This window comes from Mobula hypostoma, chromosome 20 (genome assembly GCF_963921235.1).
Source record: "Mobula hypostoma chromosome 20, sMobHyp1.1, whole genome shotgun sequence".
NCBI classification, from domain to species: Eukaryota; Metazoa; Chordata; class Chondrichthyes; order Myliobatiformes; family Myliobatidae; genus Mobula; species Mobula hypostoma.
Genome location: NC_086116.1, coordinates 37,076,672 through 37,091,533, shown reverse-complemented (window position 1 = coordinate 37,091,533; position 14,862 = coordinate 37,076,672). Strand labels below are relative to the sequence as shown.

At 45.3% G+C, this 14,862-nt stretch overlaps 1 protein-coding gene across 1 annotated transcript in view; it reads right to left on the bottom strand.

Moving 5' to 3' along the window:
• pcloa (piccolo presynaptic cytomatrix protein a) overlaps positions 1-14,372 on the bottom strand; it is a 385,443-nt gene extending 371,071 nt beyond the window's left edge. Inside the window, exon 1 of the mRNA XM_063073096.1 lies at positions 13,922-14,372. Within this exon, the coding sequence (XP_062929166.1) occupies positions 13,922-14,254 (333 nt within the window). The 5' untranslated portion in view covers positions 14,255-14,372. The remainder of the gene's footprint in view (positions 1-13,921) is intronic.
• Between the last annotated feature and the right edge of the window lie 490 nt (positions 14,373-14,862).

The window sequence follows — 14,862 nt, the reverse complement described above, 5'->3', positions numbered from 1 at the left end:
CCAGTGCGATGTTCTGGTCTCTGAAATGCCCTCTGTTTTTGACCATTGGGTTAATGAAATCCACAGATGCACAATAAAGCCAATTGGAGTCAAAGGCAGTCATACAGCACAGAAACAGGCCCTTCAGCCCATCTAGTCCATGCTGACCATGAATCCCAAGTAGGCAAGTCCCATTTACGCACATTTGTGATGTACCTTTCCTATCCCCGTATCTGTTGAAGTAACTTTTAAATGTTGTTAACGTACCTGCCCTGACTGCTCCCTCTGCTAACTCATTCCATGCCTCTGGGTAAAAATATTCTTCAGGGTCAAATTAAATTACCTTAAATCTATGTCCTCTACTTCTTGATTCCTCACACATGGAGGAAAAGGCTGTGCTATATTCACCCTATGTATGCCTCAGTTTTATTCTCCTGTGCTCCAATGATAAAGATAATTCATGTACGCTATTTTACATTGCTGTCCTTGTTAAAGACACATTCTGGTAATCTCACAAGTTGCTGTGCCAGGTTTGTCTTGGCACAGCAACTTGTACACTTTCTCTTTAAAGTCCTGCAATAATAGGCATGACTACCAACAGGATCCTGGCAGTAGATGGCTGAGACGAAAAACAGATCAGGTTACAGCTCTGACATTCTCCATTGCGAGGGATCATTGTCACATCCACTGAACTATCTGCAGCTGTCTCAGGGATACTCCTTTGCCTTGCTGCCAGTCTGGAGTGGTCACCTTTGACAATACAACTTTTCAAAAAAAAAAATGCACAGTATAATTTTAATACACACCGTGGGAGCAGTTAGTGCGACACTATTGCTGGAGGCATTCCGGAGTTCGGAGTGCAATTCCGGCACCGTTCTGTAAGGGGACTTTGTACGTCTTCCCTGTGGAATGCATGGGTTTTCCCCGGGTGCGCTGGTTTCCTCCCACAGTCCAAAGACCTCACTGGGTAGGTTAATTCAACATTGTAAATTGCCCCGAGATCAGGTTAAAGCTAATCAGGGTTGTCGCGGTCTGGCTTGAAGAGCCAGAAGGGCCAACACCGGGCTGTATCACCAAATAAAATAACTTTCACCAAATGGTTCAAAGTTTTGTAAGTACATGAAACTTCTCTACCAAATACAATTTCCTGGATTATTACCGGGGCTAGAATAATGTACATCTATTTTGATTTACCAGCCAACAAAGAGTTTTACTTTACTTTGAAGAGATGAGCTTTTCTTTGTCACGTGTACCTCAAAACATTCAGTGAAGTACATCGTTTGTGTCAATGACCAGCATAGTCCAAGGATGAGCTGAGGATGGAATTGTCACACTTCCGGTGCCAACATGGCATGCTCACAACTTACAAAGCCGAACCCGTACATCGTTGATATGCTACCATGCCGCACCAATTTTTAGTTGTGTAAAAACTGGCATATCAGAAATGCTAAACATGGTGAGAAACAGAATTCCCTTCAAATAAAACAGAAATCAGACACACTGCAGGGATGGTTTGCACACTGAAACACGTTTTAAAATGGGACTGGTTTCTGATTGGACCAAGTGAGATTCTGCAATTTCTGTACCCCTGCTTGAGGGACATGAGCTTTCAAATGCAGGGACTCGGTGGTGGCCACATGGGAGAATTAGGAAGCAGAAAGAAGAGACCTGGCATGTTCATCAGTGAAATAGATGTCAGGACATCTTCAGGACGCGGTGTCTCAGAAAGGCAGCATCCATTATTAAGGACCTCCAGCACCCAGGGCATGCCCTTTTCTCACTGTTACCATCGGGTAGGAGGTACAGAAGCCCGAAGGCACACACACAGTGATTCAGAAACAGCTTCTTCCCCTCTGCCATTCAGTTCTAAATGGACTTTGAATCTTTGGACACTACACTTTTTAAAAAATATACAGTATTTCTGTTTTTTGCACATTTTTGAATCTACTCAATATACGTATATTGTAATTGATTTACTTATTTATTATTATTATTTTTATTTTACTTATTATCTTTTTCCTCTTCTATATTATGTATTGCATTGAACTGCTGCTGCTAAGTTAACAAATTTCATGTCACATGCCGGTGATAGTAAATCTGATTCTGTGAAGGAAGGGCCAGAGTGCCAAGAGAGGGAAAGGAGGGAGAGAGGGAGAGAGGGAGAGAGCTCCACTTGCTCCTACTGTTATTCAGCATGTCCCTCAGGCTCCATGCCAGCTTGCTGCTCCTCCAGTACCAGCTGTTTTCTGCCCACATGGCTAAACTGTGTAGCACATGCCACATGGAAACTGCCTATACATTCGCTGGGTACCACTGCACTGCTCGAAACTAAGGAATCACACGTTAGAAAAGCAATCTGGTGCTTGTGAGGCAAAACTTGGTAACTTGGTGTCTAAGGTAGGATGGCAATTGGTATCAGGAGTCACGGAAAGAGTAGACCTTGTCCCAGTGGATATTCCCTCTGGTAAGTGCTGTCTGCCTGTTTGATCTTCTTGACGATGGAGTCACCTGTGCTTTTAAGCATGGCATTCACCATCAGGAAAGCTCTCTGGTGATCCACATCTACCTGGAAGCGTAGAAACCGTTCCTGTTGCACCAAAGACTGGGGTTGGTTATAGAAACCCTGAAAAGCACAAGTGAAACCAATGGCTTCTTGCCCCAGCGGGAGGCAGCAATAGCAGAAAATTCCAACGCCAAGACCTCAAGACACCACTGAGATCAAAGGACATGAGCTTATCACCGGCCAAGTACAGAGACATCATTGCAACCGGTGGAAAGGTCCAAGTGATCAGGGAGCTAAGAGACAGGGTGACCTTGACATCTACAGAGAATAGTTCAGATATGCGTGGGTGACCAAAGGACTTTCTGTATCAAGTCATGTCTCATCTCCCGCTGGAAAAACTGAGCCTGTGAATTTGTTATTCATCAGCAAAGTGCAGGTAGAATGTAATCTATTGGGAGATTCTGTAGCAATTGTTACTTCTCAATTGGACATAACTTGGCCTCCTCCCTGGGTTGCAACACATCTGGTTTGTCAGAAATTGCCAGCCTGAAGCCTCTAGGATTGATGTGTTGTCAATAGATAGATAGATACTATATTGATCCCAAAGGAAATTACAGTGTCATAGTAGCATTACAAGTGCACAGATATAAATATTAGAAGAGAAGTAGAAAGAATAAAAAAATAAGTTACCACAAAGTCTGACAGGAGGGGGGGTCATCACTTCCCTGGTGTAGGTTGACTCATCATGGAGCCTAATGGCCGAGGGTAAGAATAACCTCATATAGCGCTCTTTGGAGCAGCACAGTTGTCTTAGTCTATTACTAAAAGTGCTCCCCTGTTCAGCCAGGTTGGTGTGCAGAGGGTGAGAAACACTGTCCAGAACTGCCAGGATTTTCTGTAGGGTCCATTGTTCTACCACAGCCCCCAGTGTGTCAATACCGAGGCAACGCTGAGGCTTCAGCACAGACACACTGGGCTGAAGGGCCCGTTCCAGGATGAATGGCTCTATGTTGGAATGAGCATCTTGGCCTTGAAACTGAGAAAGCATCTGAGCCTATGGAGGATAGGGGCGGCTGGTTAGCCGACAGTCAACTCTCTCTGTGTCAGCTGGGTCTCCCATTCAATAGGAGCAAATACCACAAAGTGCACAAGGTGCTTCAGTTTATCACAGGAGTGTTTGACTAAGGTCACAGGCATGACCCAGAGGCTCTACCTGATGATGCCAAGGTAGAGACCTATTAATGCCATTCAGTGTGCAATGGCTACCAGTAACACGTTAGATAGACCACGGTAAACTGCACACGGAAATATGTGGCCCCATTTCCCAGTGGGAAAGATTTCACTCACGAACACATTTTAACTGGGAATAAAGTGCTGCTTTTATCCATAAACTGTACCTAAGTAATAGGCACAATCGATCTAATTTCCATCTGAGACACAGAGACCGCAGACTGCACACAATATAACAGAAAACAATTTTATTTTAAAGTTATACTCAAACTACACAAGCAATCCAAGCCCTACATGCTCAGACGTAAACAGGAAGATGGGGGTGGGGGTTGTTGAAGGCGATGTACGGTTTGCTTACCTTCATTGGCTCAGACATTGAGAACAAGAGTTGGGACACCATGACACTGCTGCACAAAGCACTCGCTGAGCCACACTTGAAGTGTTGTGTGCTGTTCTGGCCACCACAGGATGTGAGTAAACTTGAGAGAGTGCAGAAAGGATTCATGGTGTCTGGAACTGTGGACTGGAACTATCATGAGTAATTGAATAGACTGGGTCTGTGTTTCTTCGAGTGAAGAGGCTGAGAGGTGATGTGATAGAGGTACAGAAGCTCAGAAAGTGTAGATAGCTAGTTTCCCCATAGGTGGTGTGTCTAAAACTAGAGGACTTAGGCTTAAGGTGGAGCGAGGGAAGTTTAAAAGAGATCAGAGGGCACACAAAGATAGTTGCTATCTCAAATGAGTTACCAGAGGAGGTGGTAGAGTCAGCAACTGTAACAAAATTTAAGGGGCATATGGACAGGTATTTGAATGAGCAGGGCATAGAGGAATATGGAATGAATGCAGGCATGTGGGGCTGGTATAGTTAGACATGATGGACAGGATAGATGTGATGGACCAAAGAGCCTGTCTGTGTGCTATATAAACGTCATCACTGTGACCACATCCACGTTTTGTCGAAACTTCTTCTTACTGAGTTTCTGTAACATACTGGTGAGGAACCAGGTTACTCTGGAACCTCTGCCCTATCATTGTCAGCTGGTGGACTATGATATCTAGCTGCCCATTGCAAACTCTCTGGATCTGCTAACACATCTGGAGACATGACTCTAGTTGTGGCATTTCCTTCTCTAAACACCAGGCTCACCACCAGCCATACAGATCCCATAGCTGCAACCACATTAATTCAGTTTAATCCAAGCGTGAGAGGTACCAAATTGTACTGACTAATTTATCAACTGCAATAATTGGAAAAGGAATGACATCTCAAAGCACAGGTTAACTAAGAGAATACTCTTAAGCCTTCCATCCTGACCATTCAAAAGACCACAACATCGGAGGAGAATGAGGCCATTTGGCCCATCGAGTCTGATCTGCCATTTCATCATGGCTGATCCATTTCCCTCTCAGCCCCAATCTTATGCCTTCTCCCCGTATCCCTTCATACCCTGACCAATAAAGAACCTAATAACCTCTGCCTTAAACATGCATACAGACTTGGCCTTCATAGCCACCTGTGGCAACAAAGTCTACAGATTCACCACTCTCTGTCTGAAGAAATTCCTCCTCGTCTCCATTCTAAAAGGATGCCCTCTCTTATGAGGCTGTGTGCTGTGGTCCTAGACTCTCCCACCAAAGGAAACAGCCTCCCCACATCCACTCTCTCAAGGCTTTTCAACATTCAATAGGTTTCAATTAGGTCACCCCTCATTCTTCTGAATTCTAGTGAATACAGGCCCAGAGCCATCAAACACTCTCCATATGACAAGCGGTTCAATCCTAAAATAATTTTGATGAACTTCCTTTGAACGCTCTCCAACGTTAGTACATCCTATCACAGATGAAGGACCCAAAACTGCTCACAAGCCATTCCAAAGGCTCCTAATCAAACAACATCAACATGACATGGAAAAGGCCCTAATTCTTAAGATGAGAGAGATGAGAAAGAATATGGTGAATATCAAAGTATGAAATTAGTATTAAAGTCAAATTTTGTTTTGACTGTTACTACATCATCTCTGGAGAGCACTGAAGCTGAAGTGAAAGTTCTTTGGGCAAGGCCAGTAGTTAATTGGATAATTAACTGATGATAGGAGAGAGAAGAAGAGTTATCGATGGCAGCAGTTGTGTTTAAGGAGCTAAATTATTGTAACCAGTGGTGCATTCATCAACCTTCAGATCACCACTCCCTTGAAGAAAATAGAAAGCAAGCATGCTGCTTCAAGATGGTTTGTGTGAAAACCATGTCATTAGTTGGGAATGAGCACTTACAATGCCGGCGTGACTGCAACAAAATGGTTCCTCAGGTAGAAAATGACAAAGCAGTTGCAGAAATCTGCAGCTCATCATGGGACATTCCATGGCTCTGAATCACAAGTTACCTCATCATTCACCAGGAACCAGCAACGTTCAAACTAAGCAACCTGACAAGTGTATTCAAAATGCAATGTAATGCAGAGAAATCAAAAGCACGGCATGCCCATACCATTTCCCAGACACTGGGTTGTTTCAAGTCATTCACTGACTCTCAATGGGAACAAATAACATGCCACACCTTCAGATTTTAATAGTCACTGCAGAGGGAGGAGCTACCAAATCAGATGTCTTGCTATTTTTGTCACAATCCCTGCAGGAACCAGGGAATCCAACCAGGAAACCCAAGGCATTATTTTTAAACTGCACTTAGTAGATGCGTGTTCCAAATGAAAGACATGTTGGATCCAGCTGTTTAATTCTTAGATTAGACTAAACCTTCAGAATCCAGCAGGCACAAGTCAAGAAAGTATTAGTATAAAGTTGGACTGTTACCTTGTTAGAAATCGCTTATTTCAATGAAATGACAAGAAGTTTGCCTTCAATACTGTCCAGAGCTGTAGCTTTAATATTCAATGACGGAATGTGGGCTTCACTAGCATGACCTGTGTTCATCAGCTTTTCCTTTTCGCCCTGAACATTTTTTTTGGGGTGGGTGGTCTGTGTTGAGGGTTACCTCTAGTATTGTTGTCAGACAGTTTCAGGAATTAGACCCAATGAAAATAAAGGAACATTAACATATTTCCTGATCAGTCTGGTGCACGATTGTGTCCCTGATGATTTATAAATCTTGAGAATGCATGTGCAAATGTGGACCATATACCTGCAGAAAGGACAAGAGCCAATGGAAATAATTTAGTAAATAACAAAACCCAGGGTGCTCAATTTATCACAAGCTTGAGCTCTGTTTTGAAAAAAAAAGATGAAGGCAACTTAATAATTGAGAATTACATAAAAACTGTTCCAATATAAATAATCACAAGAGGCTGCAGAGGGTAGAAGACGCAGCCTGCTCCACCATGAGCACTACCCCTTCCCTCCAAGGGCAACTTCAAGAGGTGGTATCTCAAGAAGGACCCTCACCATCTGCGACATGCCCACTGCACTTCCAAGATCAAAACTGGAGGTGGAGTACAGGTTAAGAAAGGATGCTTTGAAGTGTAGGAATTTAGAAAGATCTTGGAGTCCATGTCTATAGATCCCTCAAAGTTGCTGTGAAAGTTAGTAGGCTCATCCACAAATAAACGCTACCTTTATTTCTTTTTTATATTTAACTATTTTGTAATTGATCGCAATCTTATCTCTTTGCACTATTGGTCAGGGTTGATCATGGATAAGGTGTCCCACCTGTCCACATTGATATGCAAGCCTGGACAGTATGATATGTAGAGCAAGCTGTTGCCCATCCAGCAGGCGCCCCCTCTCTATGTAGCTGATGAATCCAAAGGAACGGCAGAGACCGATACAGTTTGGCACCAACAGCATTGCAGGAATTGCCAATCAGTGTTGAACTCAATGCCTTAGGGACTCCAGCTCTGGAGTTTTCCTCAGGGTTCACTCCCAAAGCTTTCCCCATGAGTGGGTATAGCTGTAAGGCAGTGGAGGCTTAACACCACTTCCTTCTGCTAGATGAACTGCCAACCATGGAGATGAGACCCACCTGCCCCATTTGCAATACTACTGCCACAAAACAACAAATGCCAGTTAAGTCAGTGATAACAAACCTGATTTTGATGTGTACAACTTGGAAAAGAAGAACACAAACAAATTACAAACTAATGAAATTAGATTATCTCTTTGTCAAATTAAACTTACTTTAAAGTGACACTAGAGGCCATTGTGCAAATTTTTTTTAACAATATTTGCTGAAACCGGTACAAAGTTTTAGTTCAGTCTACTCTTTGCAAAATGTTGAATAGGCCACACAGAGAAAAAAAAAATCAGGTACCTAGTTGCAAAGATCAAAGTGCAGGATAGAATAGGGTTGGAGAACGTGACAACTGGATTGAAATCGGTCTGAATGATAACAGAATAATAACTGATTTTCATTGCATTTTCCCACTCACTTTTCCATCAGATTAGAAAGCCCAGTCGGTGCACCTACATTGAGCTAACCAGACAGGGAAAGTAATAGTGCACCCCAACTGATCAGACTGAAACATCAAAATCAGTTTCTACCCCTCTGCCATCGGATTTCTGATCAGACCACGAACCCATAAGAACTACCTCACTATTTCTACAGCTGCTGCAAACAACAAGTTCCAGCAATAAACCGGATTCTGAAATCATATCAGGAACTATCAGAACGTTTGATTCCATTGAAAATTAAATAAAGAGAAAACAAAAGACAGGAATAAAAGAAAAGATGGAAAGGTAAAGTGGATGTGTTGTTTTAAAATTCTGAGGGGACGGCATCCACTCTGGCATTCCTAGTTATAGGCAGAGCTACCAAACATTGTTGTGGATTTTGGTGGAACGTTTTCTCCAATGATTTATATTGTAACAGACGATCAATATTTTCTATGGTTCTTTCTGGTGACTAACACTGTTCCCAAATAGTTCCAATTGCAATGTGAAAATGACAGAGTTATATTACACTGAATGAAACTTTCCATCATTGCTTGTGTATCAGTTTTCCTTCTACATATGAGGTGTGGGTTTTTTTTTTAACTACACACACACACACAAACAGGAGGAGATTCCCTACACTTGATCAATCCCCATTCTCTCTTTTCCATTCCTCATTCTGGCTCTCTTCTCACCCTTTCTCTTCTGCTCTCCTATCCATCACCTCCTTCTGGTTCTCCTTCTCCCATAGTCTATTATCCTCTCCTATCAAATTCCTTCTCCTTCACCCCTTGACCTTTTCCACCTATCATCTCCCAGCTTCTTATTTCATCCCCTCTCCCCCACCCACTTACCTTCTTCCTCACCTGGTTTCACCTATCACCTACCAGCTGAACTCCTTCCCTTCCCTCCACCTCCTTATACTGGCTTCTGACCCAGCCCTGTTGAAGTGTCTTGGCCTGAAATGTTGGTTGCTTGGTCCTCTTCATGGATCCCGCCTGACCTGCTGAATTCATCCAGCATCTTATGTGTGTTACACTGGATTTCCAGCATCTTCAGAATCTCTTATGTTCAATCAATTTTGCTCCTAGCAAACATCAATATAAAATGATTTTATTTTTAATTATTTCTACCTACAGGGCCAGCTGTGAGCTTGTATTCTTGAATGTGGTTACCACTATACATCAATATGCCATTAAACTGTAACACCATGAGCCCAGAGCCACCCACAACTATCTCAACTACACCACATTCTGCTTTGCTTCCTCCAAGAGCTCCATTAGTTCATCATTTCTGGCTCAGACACACCTTCATGGCAATACCTTCCACATAATGCTTCTGAAATGTCTTCCTTGTTCCTTGCGTGTGGCTTTCCTTCAACCATAGTTGACAGGCCTCTCAGCTGATTCTGTTCAAAGTTCCAAATTCAAAGTAAATTTATTATCAAAGTACATATATGTCACCATATACAATTCTGAGATTCATTTTCTTGTGGGCATACTCAACGAATCCAATTACCAAAGTAGAATCAATGAACGACCGCAACAACAAGGCAGACAACCACTGTGCAAAAGACAACAAACTGCGTAAGCACAAAAATAAAGAAAAGTAATCATAATAATAAATAGTAAATGATCAGAATTGAGAAGGTGAGATGAAGAGTTTGTGAAAGTGAGCCCACAGGTTGTGGGAACAAAATTCAATCACGGGGCAAGTGAAGTTGAGTGAAGTTATCCCCTCTGGTTCAAGAGCCTGATGGTTGAGGGATAATAACTTTTCCCAAACCTGTCAGTGTGAGTTCTGAGGCTCCTGTACCTTATTCCTGCTTGCAGCAGTGAGAAGACAGCATGACCTGGATGTTGGGAGTCCCTGATGATGTATGCTGCTTTCCTGTGAAAACACTCTGTGTAAATCTGCTCAATGGTTGTGGAGGCTTTTGCCATGATGGACTAGGCAAAATACTACTTTTGTAGTATTTTCTGTTCAAGGGCATATGATAACAGGCTGTGATGCAGCCAGTCAATATACTCTCTACCACACATCTATAAAAGTTTGTCAAAGTTTTAGATGTCGTGCCAAATCTTTGCTGCTATGCTTTCTTCATAATTGCACTTATGTGTTCTGTTTTCCTTACTTCTTCCTCCCACTCTCATCTCTCATTCAGTACACAAACCCTGTCCTCACTTTCTGCTTGACCAATACTCACCTTTATCAAAGGTTTCTTCCTGCTCCCACACCTTTGATGGCAGGCTAACAATGGACACAGCTTCCTCTCCCACCTGATCTTCCGGAAGGGACCTTTTCTGCTTCACTTTTCCATCTCCACTGACCCCCCACCAAATGATCCCACACCATCAAATGCTACCAGCTGGAAAACCTTTTACCCTGTGTCTTCCCACCATCCAGGTACCCAAACACTCCCACCAGATGAAGCAGCAATTCATTTATACTTATTACAATGTAGTGCCCCTACATTCATTGTTCACAATATGATCTCCTCCATAATGGGGGAAGCAAGAACACAAGAGCAACCTCCAGCTCCCAGTGATCTGTCACTTTAATTGCCCATCCCACTCCCTCTTTCCTTTGACAAGGATTCCGATCTGACACAATCTTGAGCTCTCAGTGACTTGTCTCCTTAATTTCCCATCTCACTCCTCCCTTCTTTGACAATGTCATCCGATCTGAGACATCACTAGCTTCAGGACTGATCAATCCAGATAATAACTCAGTTCTGATGAAAGATGAACAACATGTGATATTAACTCAGTATTGTTTAACAGTATTTCCAGCATTCTGTTTTATTTCAGGTTTGCAGTGCATAGTAGCTCACTGTTCCCAATTTGTATTTCTTTCTCATACAGTCATAGACCACTACAGTACAGAAAAAGGCCCTTTGGCCCATCTAGTCTATGCTGATCTATTATTCTGCCTAGTCCCACTGTTCTACACCCGGACCACAGCCCTTCTTACCCCTCCCGTCCATGTACCTATCTAAATTTCTCTTAAGTGTTGAAGTCAAACCCACATCCAACACTTGTGCTGGCAGCTCATTCCACACTCTCACCACACTCTGAAATGGCAAGTTCCCCCTCATGTTCCCCTTAAGCCTTTCACCCTTAACCCATGACATCTGTTTATAGTCTCACTCAACCTCAGTAGAAAAGCCTGCTTGCATTTACCCTGTCAATACCCATCAGAATTTTGAATACCTCTATCAAATCTCCCCTCATTCTCCTACTCTCAAGGGAATAAAGCCCTCACCTATTCAACTTTTCATAAGTCAGGGCCTCAAATGCTCACAACATCCTAATAAATTTTATCTGCATTCTTTGAATTTTATCAACATCTTTCTTGTAGGTAAGTAACCAGAACTACACACAATATTAAAAATTTGGCCTTACCAATGTCTCATAGAACTTCAACACATCATCCTGTACTCTATACTTTGATTTATGAAGGCCTAAAGATCTCTTTATGACCCTGTCTACCTGTGACACCACTTTCAAGAAATTATGGATTTGTATTCCCAGATCTCTCTGATCTACCTCACTCCTCAGCACCCTACCACTTACCATCCAAGACCTACCCTTGGTTGTCCTCCCAAAGTGCAACACCTCACCCGTGTTTGCATTGAAGTCTATCTACCATTTATCAGCCAGTTTTCCAGCTGGTCCAGTTCCTACTGCAAGCTTTGATAACCTTCTTCGTTCTCATCTGTCTCTCTCCAATGTTACCACCCTGGCTGATAGGCAAACCTTCACCACTCCCTCAAAAGTACCAGCACCACTGGTGTCAGCCAATCCCACTCCATCTCATCCTCCTCTCTACTACTTAAAACACATTTGATTATTCATTCTTTCAGCAGTGATTAAAGATAGTCAACCTAAAACAATAAATCTCTTTTCTCTCTTTGGATGCTGCATGGCCTGCTGAGTAGTCTGTGTTTATATGAGTGACATTACTGAGCCCTCACATCTGAACAAATTAGCAATGTGTCAACTACTCAGGTGAAGGCCTCTTCATGACCCTAGCCAGATAATCATTAATGGTACAGAACATTAAAACAGTAAGGATTTCATCTGATCAGCATTCAAATTTTACAGTTTTTTTTTTACAGACACATGTCAGGGAGCATTCTGATGGGTTGTATCACAGCCTGGTCACAAACAAGAGAAAATCTGCAGATACTGGAAATCCAAGCAACGCACACAAAATGCTGGAGGAACTCAGTAGGCCAGGCACCATCTATAGAAAAAGAGTACAGTTGACGCGGTGGGCCGAGACCCGAAACAGTACTCTTTTCCATAGATACTGCCTGGCCTGCTGAGTTCCTCCAGCATTTTGAGTGTGTTGCATCGCAGTCAGGTATGGAGGCTCCAGTGGACAGGATCACCAGAGGCTGCAGAGCATTCTAGACTCAGCCATCTCCATCATGGGCACAGCCCTCCCCATCATGAGGGGCATCTACATCAAGAATATAACAGCATCCATCATGACAGACTCTCACCATCCAGGACATGCCCTCTTCTCATTACTAAGATGCCGACAACTGAAGATGCACACTCAAAACTTCAGGAACAGCTTTCCCCCCTCTGCCGTCAGATTTCGAAATGGTTATTCCTCTCCATTGAACTATTTCTTTTAGTGATTTATAGTAATCTTTTGCTTTTACACGGTACTGCTGCCACAGAACTTTAAATATCATGACGCCTAAATCAGTGATAATAAACCTGATTCTGATAATCCCTGCTTCCAAATACAGTGTGGTGAGATTACTGAGTTAGACCTGATCCAATAATTTACCGGCAACCACGGTCAAAGTTTATTTATAAAAATAGAAGGAAAATGCGAGAGAAACTCATCAGATCAGGCAGTATCCGTGGAAGAATAAACGAGGTTAAACCTTTCAGTCAATCTTTGTTCAGAGTAACTCGGGTCAGTGATGGGAAAGAATATTTCTCTCCACCCCGCCCCCCTCCCCATTGACGCTGTCCAACCTGCCGAGCATTTCCACCGTTGACTGATTTAGTTTCTATGGGTGTGGTCAGCGGAAGATGTGGTCAAAGGAGGGGTGTTTAATGCCCCCACGCTCGGGGTCGGAGTTTATCATCAGGATTCTACCCCCTCAGCACCCCGGCCTCAGCGTACACCGCCTCCAGTCCATTCACCCCCGGCTTGAAAACGACGACCACTGCACGTTAGCCAGAGAAGCAACAACGATCTAAAACAATGCCAAATTTCATATTGATGTGTCGGGTCACTGTGTAAAACAGCGCTGAACCCCTACAGAGGGGGACTGAAGCAACTCCCGGCTCAACACCGCCCGTTAATGATCACACGGCGACAAGAAATCTAACCCAGTGACTTTGAAAATCAATGCAAGTTCCGGACATCGAAGAACCGAAGGCGATTGTCTATTTACAGCCCTGTTCCTCACCAAATAAACAGCTGTCACCGCCGGTTAGGGCGGGGGACTTCGCCTGAGTTCCCTGTCCCTCCCCCAAGTCGCTGCCACCCGCCACGATGTCGGGGACCCGGGTCAACAAATGCCTACTATGGTTAGTCCCTCAGCCGGGCCCGGTAGCCAACAGCATCGCCTGATCGCCGAAGGGATCTCCACCCCGAACATATCGCCCCGTAAAGCCCCGAATACCACTCGTCCCGTCCCCAAACCCAAATACAGTATTTCGAACCCCGCCCCTCCCAATACCATGGCTGCCCAATGCCCAGGACCCAAGCTCCGCCCGCTACACCACCCCATCCAACCCCGCGAAGCTGACCGACCCAGCTCACCGGGCTGCGGATCCCGACCGCTGTGCCTGCTTACCTGGCTGATGTGCGGGTTGGGGTTGAAGCCGCACTGACTGCACACCAGGAGCTGGCACTGGGTACAGCGGCCGTAGTTGGCTGCGCCGGGATCCTGCAGCCGCAGCTCGGTGCTCGCACACACGGGGCACAAGGTGCTGGGTGCTGTCCGCGGTGCTGAAACCGGCGGTTCGGCCGTGCCGGGGTCTCGGGGACCGGACTGGGCTTTGGGCGCGGACACCGGACGCCGGGCCGCCTCCTCAGGTTCGGCTTTGGAGTCGAAGAGGCCGAACTTGTTGACGACCGAGGACACGGCGCTGAGCGGGCGGCCGTCCGACAGGAAGCTGGGCATCATGCTGGCGGGGGTCGGAGGCGAGCCCGGGGCTGCCGAACTCTCTGCCCGGGCTGGGGACTCTGACGACTCCTGGGCGGGGGCTCCCGCTCCCGGCTCTGGGTCTGGCTCCGCTCGGCCCCCTCCACTCGTCTGAGGGATCCTGCAACGCAAAGACAACGCTGTTTACAGGCAGCAGCCGAGCCCACGCACCGCGCTCGCTCCCGCGCCGCGCGTTTGGATCCCGCCTCTGCTGACGTTGGCCCTGGGCCGGCAGCGTGCGCTGCGCGCTCACTACCCTTAAAGAGATAGCCCGGCTGACAAGGCTTTGCGGTGCCGAATAGGGACGGTAGACTGCGCGCTCCTGGAAACCTGGTCCAGTCTCGGAGATGGACTGCGCGCTCCCGCGGTGACCCAGCAACGCCGCCGGCGTCCCTCACTGCTGCAGGACCCATAGCTGGTCTGTGAGCGAGGGCGCGCCGCGGGGCGATGGGCCGAGCGGTCTGGGGAATCGTGCATCCACACCCAGAGCGCGCACGGCTCCCGGGGACGTGCCTGCCTGCCGACATGACAGCGCAGATATTCCTGCGGTCTTCGTCGCTCAGCCGCCGGAGATCGGGTTCCTGAACCGG